This window comes from Canis aureus, chromosome 19, assembly GCF_053574225.1.
Source record: "Canis aureus isolate CA01 chromosome 19, VMU_Caureus_v.1.0, whole genome shotgun sequence".
NCBI classification, from domain to species: domain Eukaryota; kingdom Metazoa; phylum Chordata; class Mammalia; order Carnivora; family Canidae; genus Canis; species Canis aureus.
Window position 1 is genome coordinate 25018487 of NC_135629.1, and position 12161 is coordinate 25030647.

Sequence of the window (12161 nt, forward strand, 5' to 3'; positions counted from 1 at the left end):
GACACTCATGGAAGATAAGGATTAGTAAAGTTGGTATGTTGACTTCTATCGTGCTGTCTCTGGACTAAGACTGTAGATTTATGTCCCATGATTAAGAATCATCCTGCACTTTCTGGTGGAGAGAGAAGGGGAGCAGAGAATTTTTCTTGTGTCTGCTTTTCAGTTACCTTCAGCTCAAAATAACCTTATGCTGCCAGAGTGGCATATGTTGGGGTATCATACCCTGAACTCCTTCACTTGTCTCTATAAGACTGCTTAATTTTTTTTCCTGTTTTAAGTAAGCATACTCTTATGTATTCCTCTTATCTATCACTTGTTTGTTTTTTCCCTGTGTTTTACTTTGGAAGTACATCTCCATAGAGATATTTCAAGAACTGGCTTATTGATTTGAACCCTTTTTTTTTTTTTTTTTTGAGAGCATGCCAGTGTGTGTGTGGGGGGGGCGGGCAGAGGGGGAGAGAGAGAAACTTAAGCAGTTTCCCCGCCCAGTGCAGACTCAGAACCCTGAGATCATGACATGAGCTGAAATCAAGAGTTGGATGCTTAACTAACTGAGTCACCAGGGCTCCCTGATTTGAGCCATTTTACAGTATTCCTTTGAATATGTCACGAATTCCTCTTTCTTTGCCTGCTCGCCTTCCATGCTTCCCTCCCTCTTTCCCTCCTTTCCTTCATTTATTCCTCCTTTCCTTCTTCCTTTTCTCCCCTTTCTCCTCCCTCCTCCCCTCCCCTCCCCTCCCCTCCCCTCACTTCCCTCCCCTCCCCTCCCCTCCCCTCCCCTCCCCTCCCCTCCCCTCCCTTTCCTTTCCTTTCCTTTCCTTTCCTTTCCTTTCCTTTCCTTTCCTTTCCTTTCCTTCCCCTTCCCCTTCCCCTTCCCCTTCCCCTTCCCCTTCCCCTTCCCCTTCCCTTTCCTTTCCTTTCCTTTCCTTTCCTTTCCTTTCCTTTCCTTTCCTTTCCTTTCCTTTCCTTTCCTTTCCTTTCCTTTCCTTTCCTTTCCTTTCCTTTCCTTTCCTTTCCTTTTCTTCCTTTTCCTTTTCCTTTTCCTTTTCCCTTTCCTTTCCTTTCCTTTCCTTTCCTTTCCTTTCCTTTCCTTTCCTTTTTCCTTTTTCCTTTTTCCTTTTTCCTTTCCTTTCCTTTCCTCCTACATGGTGTTTCTTTAATCAAGAGAGGCCCTGTGTTTTATCTTGGGAAGAAGCTGCAGAATGGGATGCATTTTGCCCACTGGGATTAATAGTAAATAATGGAAGATTGTTATAAGATCAAAGACCCAGAAGCTCTGGTGTGGTGGAATGATGTATGGGACTCTGAAAAATTAAGCATGATGCAAAGGCCAGTTTGGGTAAAAAATTCAAGGTTAAGATTGTTTCTAAAGAAATGCTTTTTTATAGCTAGCAGGTACATAGTATTTACTAGATTCATGTGAACTGTGTTAAGTGTGTGTACATGTGTATGTTTGTATCTAATACTAGATTCCTCTGTTATCTTAAAGCCCAAGTCTAATTCATGAGTAAGCTTTGCTTCAAAGCCCAAGTCTAATTCATGAGTAAGCTTTGCTTCATTAGCAAACTATATCCAGAATTCCTTCATTTCTCTCTGTTTCTACCTCCACTGCCCTTCTCTGTTATTTGGTTGAGGGTCTGCATACTGTGGCCTCCCAGCTAAAGCTGTTTTTGCAAATAAAGCTATGCTGGAACACAGCCATGCCCATTCTTTTAAATATTATCTGTGCCTGCTTTATGTGACAAAGGTGGGTTGCAGCAGAGACTATCTGGCCTCAAAGGCAGATTTACTGTTTGGCTATTTACTCTTTACTATTTCTATTTGGCTATTTATAGAAAAAGGTGGCTGACTCTGGTCTGGTGTAATACAGCTCTCGTAACTGGTTCTCTTGCCTAAACAGAAAACAGAGTGACTTTTCCAAAATGTGAACTTGATCTCACTCCTCCTGCTTAAAACTCTGAGTGAATGAAATCTAAACTCGGGACTACAGATTCCAAGCACTTTCATGATCTGGTCCCTGCTCCCTTACCTCCCCTCATCTCTGACCTATTTCCCCCTAGCTCCTGCCCCTACTAACCCTTTCCTGCTTCAGGGCCTCGGACCATGTCTGCTAGGTTTCTCCTTGGCTCTTTACATGCTTGTTGCCTTTCTGTCTTCAGGTCTTTGCACAGATGACATTTCCTCTGAGGTCATACAGTGTGCCTTTTGCCTACTTAATTTGCCATGTGTATATTATTTCCTCCAGAGCACTTCCCATTCTGTCAGTACATTCTCCACCTCTGTGTTCAAGTCCTTCATCCCTGCCCAGGACCTGAGCTCTCTGACAGCAAAGACCTTGTCTGTGCTGTTGACCAGTATACCTTAGATGCCAAGCATAGTGGCTGCCACGTTATTAGTGCCCAGTGGAAAACTGTTCGAATGAACGAACAAAATACAGGTTCTCCCAGTTTCCTTAGTAGAAGTTAAATGCAAGTATATATTTACTCTACCTTAATTTGTTTTCTTTCTTCCTATAAATAAACCTTGCCCACTTCTATTCACCATATAAAACGAAGGTGCTTTTCCTCGGCAACATAGTCATGCTGGCACACTCTCCACTAGGGGACAGGCAGGCATTTTTTGAAACGATGCTATTCAGTATTTTTAGTGCCTTTTATACATTTGTTTCTGCTGTTGTGTTAATATGCTAATGTTTATCAAGGTTGTATTTTTTTCCCTCCCCTTTCTTGCTGCTGGCAGGGCAGCAGTACAGAGTTATGGAATGAGGTCTCCTTTGGGCATTTGTCCTTACTACAAAGAGTTTTACATTCTTTGCTCCTTAAAAAAAACATGCTGCTTTTTTGCTGAACCTAGGATAAAAAGAACAAGGCGGTATCTTTGAGAATCTTAATTCTTTTGACTTAGTGAAACCCATCCAGGAACCTTTCTCTCATTCAGAGCTTCCCATTTATCCCTCCGGCCTCATATTCAGGACAGCTCTGTACCTTCCTGCAGCGAAATCTGTACACCACCTTCTGTTTCTCCTCCTGCCCCAGTCATTGCTCAGGACCCACTTTTGTGGACTGGGGGCAATGGAGGAATTCACCATCATTGTCTCACTAAAGAGTAGACTGTGGAGTCAGGCACACCAGCATTTGAAGAATGGCCCTCCTTTAACCATCTCTGTTAGTCTTAGCAACACTTATCTTCTCTGAGCCTTATTTTTGCCCATCTGTAAAATGGACTTCTGTTAGTTTCTTCCTTGTAGGGTTGTTGTGAGAATTAAATGAAGTAGTGCTTGTTAAGTGTAGAGTTTCTGTAACTCCATGGCACTGCTATGTATTAGCTAGGATTCAGTTTGGTTTAAAAATATAAGATTTTGTCAGCGTACCCTCAAAGCATTAATCTTAATAATAAATGCTATGGTTCAATTTCTGGATAGTCTGAAAGTTGAACTTCCTTTTCTTTCCTGGTAGGATAGGTTGTTGGGTTTTTTTCTTTTCCTTTACAGATGATCCCCCCTCCTCACTGTGGGGTCCTTAGAGAGGGGTAGTGCTGCAAGAGACCATGCCAGAAGAACAAAAGTGGCCTTAGGCTCCTCATCTGATCCTTGTTTGATCTGTTACAAAGACCCTAGCCCTTATTCCTCTTCATCAATAAACTTGACTTTGCTTCTCTAGCCCCCTGCTCTCGGGAAGCCGCACATCCCTATCTACAGCATTTGTTTAGGTACCACCCCACCTCTTAGTGTTCTCAGTTTGCCTGCTGCTTTGTCTTCCCTCCTTTTACATGGAAAACTATTTTTAGGTCAGGAATGGCAGTATGGTATTTGTCTGTGGTCATTCCAAGTCCTTTTTATTGATTTGGATTCACAGACTGACAAATAAATAATCGTTTGAAATGATAGAAACCTCATGGGTTTTTTTAGACTTGGATTCAAATCCTGACTTTCTTGCCCCACTGAGTAGCCTTAGACAAGTTACTTAATCTCTCTGACCCTCACATTTGCTCATCTGTGAGGTGGGAGTACACTGGCTCAAATGAGGTGGAAAGTAAATGTATTTAGTAAAAATGCACATTTTAATTTGCTTACCAAATGTGAGCTTTGTCTGGTCCTTCCTTTTGTAAATTACTGTCCTTTCTCTTTCTTTGACTGTTGAGTGATTTATGTATAGAGATTCCATTATTAGAGCTTAAAAATACTTCCCCAGATGCATTTAAAAGGAACCGCAGGACGCTGTGGGCACTTCTTTATCATTTATGGGATCACCTACTATTTTTATTTTAGGGATTGTTCAGTGTCTCCAAGTTATACTTTCTGTCTTCCTTTGTGTTTCTGCATTCAGTGTCTCCAAGTTATACTTTCTCTCCTCCTTTGTGTTTCTGCATTAAATAACAATAGCAGAGCATTCTTTTGAGTACTTATATTGGGCACTATTCTAGTTGATTTCCACATAATAATTCATTTAATCCTCAGAGCAACCTATGAGGATGAGCCTGTTAATTTCCTCCATTTTGTAAGTGATCATAGTCTCTCTGTACACCTGCTAGAGCATAAGAACTCAGCCACAGGGCACTAATTAATTAGTTAATTCATTTCCTTACACTATGTAAAGTAGGGGTAACCTAAATGGAGAAGGGTCAGAATCATTCCAGTTCTGGAAAGAAGAGAATGCTGTATTTCCAAAGGTGACTCCAAATGAAAGACCCACACTTTAGCCTGAACATATAGTAAAATGTAACAAAGTGTTGGTACCTGGTTTCCTGTGCTTTCTTCCACTTGTGACATTATTTTCTTCTTTTCCATAGGCTTAGGCTTTTATTACAGTGTTGCTTTTCCTTGCTTGTTTTTTTTTAGCATGTTGCCTTTCTGAAGGTGGAGTGGATATAATCACATCAAGGGTTAAGCAGTACTATTATTTTTATTAGTATTATTGCTGCCATTATTATAATTTTCCTCCTATAAACAGGATTCCACTGAACCTCTTATATAGGGTGACAGTGAAGTGGCTTCTTCATTAGAGCCTGTTTTAAGCAAGCAGGTCTTTTATTTTGTGACACCCATATTGAGACACATTGAGTTATATCTGTCTTTTCATGTGCACCAACACGTTTATTTGAAGCCTACTATTTCCTAGGTAACGTGACTAAGGTAGATTTATGGGTGCTAATTTACATACAGAACAACATTGGCAAAAACTAAAATATAACAAACACATACCAACTTTTGGCCTGCTACAGCCCACTGAGCATCTGCCTTCCTTGCCATGCTTGCAATGAAAGGGGAATATATTTTCCTCTGAGTTTACAGCTAATTCCTTGTTTGTATTCCACTGTCGTCATTGCTGTTGAGAGCTTGAAATGAGGTTTAAGAGCCTCTTCCTATCTCACAGCAGGAGTTTATGTTAGGGGTGGTCGTTCTGTGTAACAGAGAATGCAAGTCTTTGTCCCCCCACACCCCACCCCCACTCCTGGATTTCACACCGCATTTGGAGAATTCTGCTACATTGAAGTAAGGGTACAAGCCCTCATTTCCCAGACAAGTTAATAGATGCTCAAGGCTGTGCAATTGGGTTAAAGCCTAGGTTTGACTACTTCCTCTCAGTGTTGTCTCTAAGTAGATTGATTTTCATTTATTACACAAATAATAAATGAATTTTTTCTATAAGAAGTGTTTAAAAAATTATAGATTAGGGTAAACCTCCCTTTGATTATCATCTTTCTGGTCTGCTCTCCTCCAGTTTACTGGCGTTAAGTTGGTGAACTTCATCTGGACTTTTCCTTATATATTACTTCTACCTACATCTGTTCTTAACAGAAAGAGAATGTTGCTTTGTGTGTAGATACGTGTGTCAGAAATACAAATGTTATTCTACTTTAAATATTGAAAGAAACTGGTTGTTATGTGCCTTGGAGAATAATCAATGTTAGGATGTTCATACTTATCAGTCTAGGCTAGTCAATGAGGCGATTACAAGTTATTCCCAAGATCATTGGTAAACACATCAAAGGTTTATTTCTCATTCATGCAAATGTGGGTCTTATGGTTCCAGGGCCAAGGCAGCAGTCTGTACAGTAAGTCAGTAATCCAGGCTGCTCCAACCCTGTAACTCCACTGTCTCCACACATGGCTTCAGCACCTTGCACCCAAGGAAGAGGGTCCTGGAGGATTGTCTATGGTTGCTTAAAAGTTTTGGTACCCTAGCTGCAAAAGAACTGAGGATGTAGGGGACCACAAGGGTACTGGGTGCTATTGTGTTACCACAGATATTTTGAGTGCACCGTATTGTTTGGATATATTGTGATTTATTCAGCCCATATCCTATTTGGTAGGCATTTAGATTACCTTCCACTTTACCCTTTATTATATACAACATTTTACAGAAGATCCTGATATATATCCCTAGTATATGTTTCGCTAGGATAGGCACCCAAAGGAAACTTTCCAGTTCAGAGGAGGTAGCTGTTGTACTTTTCATAAATGCCATCAAATTGGTTTTGAAGGTTATTGTACTGGTGTTGTCTTTGTGTGAGTAGAATATGGGGAAGCACATTTCACCATGCTTTCACCAGTGACATCGTCAAACCTTCATTTTTGTTTTAATTTCTATTTTCCTGATTACTAGTGGGTTTTCAGCTCTTCCTAAGGCTCAACTCTGCTGCCTTCCTGAGTGAAGTGTTGCTGTGGAACATCAGGCTGCATGCAGAAAGACAGAGGGAGTGCGAAGAGCCAGTGGGCAGATGTGACTCGCTGAGTCTCCCTTTGGGGGGTACCCAGCTCAATGACATTTTCTCTACTCCCTTTATTGATTTTTTTTTCTCCTGTGTTGCTATTTCAGTAGTCTCTACACCTCTAATTTTAAAACCATGGGGCGAAGGAAGATTTTTCGGTCGTGTCATTTTTTTCTATATAGCTGTCTAATTTTGTGCTTTGAGTTTTCTTGTGAATTTTTGCCTGATTAGTCATTGTCTTTTTATCTCTTGGTTCTCTTTGTCTTTCCCCTCATTTTTCATTCTTTTTCTTCTGCCTCTGCTCCCTTGTTCCCACAGGCCCTTAAATCTTTATGCTGTGCTCTTCTTTTAAGTTGTGTTTTCCACTTCCCTTCCAAGCTTGCTCTGGCAAAGAAACATGGAAGAGAAGGGAGCCATGGGAAGGTTAACAGGAAAGTCCAGATGGAACTAACCCCAGGTGCCCACCCACCCCAGCTGTTTTGAAAACATGATGCTATTCCTAATATGGTCCCTTTGCCAAAATCTGTATGAAAGGAGGACAGAAAATTGGGGTTAGTCTAGTTATCTTCCTGCCTCTGGCTCACTAGAGGATCCCTAGGCAGGTTGCTTCCTGTGTTTAGGTCTCAAGTTTCCTGACTATAAAATGAAGAGGTTGGATTCCGCTAACCCTTCCATACTTTGGAACTCCAGTATATGAAACATGATTGCCTGAGTAGGGTCCCAGAGTCACCTTCGTGAGTGGGCCACTGCCATTGCCTTTCTACTCCCCTACCTTGAAGGGGCCATGTGGAGCACTGGGTTGTTTAGTAGATTTAACAGGGGGAGACAATTACTGACAAAGTTTCTAGAACCCTTGGCAAGCAAAGAGGGGCTGGGAAGGCAACCTAGAGATTGGCAATAGCGGAATCCTCTGAGCCTGAGGGGTGGAAGGAGATGGTGTTATCAGTGTCTGGGGCCAGCCAATGGGTGCAGGAGTCATGGTGGGACAGATGGTGGGAGCTGAAATTAGGAAGGGCTTTCTTGGGGGATCTGAAACGTCATAAGAGTGACAGTACTGCTGGAGTTGATGACCGACTCAGAAAGTTGAAGACAAAGTCTGAGGTCTTCTTCTCACTCTCCAGTCTCTGAGTGGGGTCTCAGATTTAGGAAGAAGCTAGTTGGCAAAGAGCTTGGGGACTGACTGGAAGGCAAACAGGCAAATAATTGGTAGAAACAATTGAAAGGTACTGGGTCAAGTGGTCCTTAAACCCCTTTCAATTGTTTATATTCTGGAGTACATGGATTCCCCAGGAAGATATTAGTCTAAAATTTTAACAGGTAGCTCTGCATACGAATTCAAATACTTCTGTCATTCTAGTGTGTTATGAGAGCCTCTACTCATAGTTCTCCTCCCAACCTCCCTCCCAAAGCCTGAAGCAGTTACATTTTTCCTAACAAGCACTATGACAGTGTTTTGTGAGAATTCCATTCCTGGCAGACTTGGCCTTTTGAAGAGAAGAACACAATCTCACTTATCCCAGTCTCAGTTTTTATCATCAAGGGGCCCCTGGGAATGTGGGACCAGAATATAAACACAGGGAACCAACAGTATTACTCAGTGGGTCCATATTGTGGATTAGAAAAGTTTTGCTGCTTGACAGCTGTCTGTAATCTTTGGCCATTGACTTAACTGTCAGCCTGAATTTCCTGATTTGTAAGATGGTTTTCTTAGGATGCTATAGATAGGCTACGTTCTGCCACAGTAACAAGTATTCTCCAGAATTTCAGTGGCAGGAAATCCACAAAGGTTTGTTTTTCATTACACATTCATTGTGAGTGTTTTTCATTACACATTCATTACACATTCATGTGTCTGTCTTCACTGACCCCTGGCTGGTAGATAAGTACCGAGGTAAATATTCCATTCCCCATGTCAAGAGAGAGAGAACTTAGGGGGAAAATGGTTGACAATCAAATGTTGGTCCAGATGAGTTACACATCATATATATTCATGAGTTATTGATCAGAACTAGTTACACAGCCACCCCTAACTTCATCTAAGGCAAGTAAGTACCTGGAAGGAGGAGGATCAGCAGTATATGTTGGTTTGCATTAGTGACAGCTGTGGAGAAAAAGAATACTTGACTTTTCACAATTAGATAGTATGAATGCTTATTATCATGCCTAGCACATGGCCAATATGCCATGATAGGAGGGGAAACTATTCTTATTATTGTTTTTATTATTCAGCAGTTGATAATATTTCCAGCATACATTACACCACTTACTTAGTAAATTTTTCTTCTTTTTTTTTCTTCCCCCTGAAAATGCAGAGGTAGGCTTCACTTTTTTCCTCTGTGGATGTTCCACAGATTCTTAGTAAATGCAGTTGAGTTGGAGCTTTAGACCTGGTCAAGGACCCTGCTCTTCTGAGTTTAGGTTTGACAAAGGTAGGCAATCATTCTGTAAGATGATCACTTTGTGAAGTGATAGCTTGGGTATCTGCAGTGGCTTGGAACTATGTTTACTGTGTTGGTTTTCAGTTTAAGAGCAACAGACTTTAAGCAGGCTTTCATCTGAGTCAATGCAGAAACAGTCAATATGTATTATATGTCTATGAAGCTGGCCTGTGGATCAATTGCAATTAGTTTGCAGCAGACTGCATTAACATATCCAAAATTAATACGGTGAGCGTTCTAATGAAAAGGAATTGACCAGACCACACTGTTTTTAGTCTCTCACATGCTCTTTTCAAACTGTATTTCTTTTTTTCTTCTTCTTTTAATGGCTTTAAGTTGATGTGTCAACATAGACTTAATCTATTGATCCTTCCCCATCTATCTTTTAAAAGTGTTCCCAGAATATAGTATATATCTAACATTTAATCTTTTCTTTCATTAGGGAGCTTTTACTAAATGCCTTAAACTTGAATTTTTCTTGGTCCGTTGTGTGATTTGTTAAGACTAAGTCAATGAGTATGGTCATGTGTGAAATTTTGTGTTTTTTTCCTTTTACAAATGTTTCATCAAGACTTAAAAATTCAGAAGTAAGAAAAAAAATTCAGAAATAAGGTTAACAAATCGTATACAATTAATAAATAATACAGTGTATGATGTGAACGTAGCTTGTCTGGTAATTTATTTTGTCTCAATATTATTAATTTCTGAAGAAGAAGTGTAGACAACTTCAACATTTAAAATATCATTACCAGTATTTGGAAGGCTGAACAAAGAGATTTCTTTAAGCTTGATTATGTCGACATTTGAATTTTTTTTACTAGTGTGTGTAAATTTTTTTTTAAGGTCTGAAGTACTTTTACTTTTCTATTTTTAGAGAAAGTCACTTTCTGGAAATGAAAATTAACCTGTAGTTAGAAACAAAAGGACAAAAGGCAGGGTTTATTCGTTTGACCATCTAACTTGTATTTCTTGAGTATCTGCCATATGCCAAACACCATTACATTCTTCTTAAAGATACAAAGAAGTTGAAGATACGCTCTGCCCTTGAGTAAAATCAAGTTTAATTGTAAGGTTCTGGAACCTTCTTAGAATGTCTCTCGTCCAGAAAAAGTCCATGGATGCATTGTAGCTTGGAGATTCCAGAAGAAAAGGTCATTTTAAGGACACATTTGAGGTCCTGAAACCTAATGGTTCTATGTTGTAAAGTCCTGTGGACCTGTTAATGATCTGTGTGATATTTTCTTGGCCATCCATCAAGGCTATAGACAGAAGCCACTAGGAAGTGTGTCAGATGATTTTCCTCTACCAATCTTGTGATCAGTTGCATGATTGATTTTTTGGTTTGTGCATTCAGGGCATTGTTATCTTACCTACTGTAAGTAGTGGTTTTTTGCATCATGACTCATGATTGGAAATGAGCTTAAACTTGGTATATTCATTTTTTTCTTTTTTTTTTTCCTTTTAAAAATGGAGTGTAGAGATTTGATTGGGAATGCTGTTGGTCTTACTGGATAAAATGAGAACAGTTTATTTGTTCATGTTCTGCTCTTTGATTACTTTTTTCAGCACAGATTAAAAACTGATAGTACATATTGGAAAACCACTTCTACATAATGCTTAAGGAAAGTTACTTTAATACAGAACGTATAGTTTTTAGGAAATAGTTTAATTAATGATGATTGTTTCAGGTTACAATCCTCAAATTTGTGATTGAAAGAGAATATCATTAAGTACATAATGACTGTGCCTAGATTCCCTTAAAAACTATGGTAAAGAAGTGGGCTAATCTGTGGCCCATTGAACTTCAAAAGGTTAAAAAATGTTCTGAGATACCCAGTGATGATTAGCGATGTGCACACACTTACTAAAATAGTGCTATGAACTTTATTTGGGTCGGGGATAGGGGGAGACATATCCTATATAATAAAGTTCTTAACATCTTTAAAAATAACTTTTTATTCTTAAATATTTAGATTCACAGAGAACTGCAAAAGAAGTGCAACAGTCTCGTGTGCCCTTCCTCCTCTTGCCCTCATGTTGACACCTTACATAGTTTCAGTTCAATGTCAAAACTAAGAAGTTAACATTGGTGCATTCCTGTTAACTAGATAATATACCCTGTTCAGTTCTTACTATTTCTTTAAACCTGCATTCATTTGTTGGGTGTGTAGAATTAAGCTTGAAGAACTTATATAGTCTTTTACTCCTTTTAAAAATACCTGTGTTGCTAATCATTATTTGAGAGTGTAAGACTGGCTACATATATGGACTGTTATTTTTCTTGTTATTTTTAAGTATCCTTACCTGTCTCTCTCAATTTCTCTAGGCAGTTCAGTTAACCCCCCGAAGATGGCTGAACCTGCAGGAATACCAGAGCAAGAAACTGATGTCTGACAATGGAGTCAAAGTTCAAAGATTCTTTGTAGCAGATACTGCAAATGAAGCTCTGGAGGCTGCTAAGAAACTAAGTAAGCTAATTCACAACAGGTGAAATAACACATGCCCAAATTAGTGACTTCACAGGTAGGAGTGAACTCGTAGGTAAATTTCTTTGTAGCAGGTTATACTAATGGCAACAGGTACGATGGAGAGCTTTTGAATTGCAAAGGCAAAAAAGCCCAATTAGGAAAATGTGATTCTTTTTCATGAGATACCAGTGTATGGGATGGATGTCACTCTGGTAATTTTTCCGAATTTTTCCACCATCATTTCACATAGTTCTCTTGATCTGTGGGTTTAGTGGCTGGGGGAAATAAGGGTAAAGGGTATAGAGTGTCAAACAGAAGTCCACAGCTAGGTAAGGTGGGAAAGATGGTTGGCATCCTCGTTGAAGCCTTTAGAACACGTAGAAAGTTCTTTCTGAGTAACTGGAGGAAAGGAAGGGGAAGGGCATGCATTTGGAAGCCAGGCTGACTTTGGGTCAGGGTTTTGCCCTTCCATTTACCAACTCTATAAAACTTTGTAAAAGTGCCTTCTCCCTTTTGTGCCTCAGTTTCCTTATCTAGAAATCAA

At 39.8% G+C, this 12161-nt stretch overlaps 1 protein-coding gene across 1 annotated transcript in view; it reads left to right on the plus strand.

Annotated features, from left to right (window-relative positions):
* The window catches only part of SUCLG2 (succinate-CoA ligase GDP-forming subunit beta), a 263193-nt gene that overhangs the window by 39408 nt on the left and 211624 nt on the right, over positions 1-12161 (plus strand). The window contains exon 2 of the mRNA XM_077858123.1: positions 11476-11617. Coding sequence (XP_077714249.1) covers positions 11476-11617 — 142 coding nt within the window. The remainder of the gene's footprint in view (positions 1-11475; positions 11618-12161) is intronic.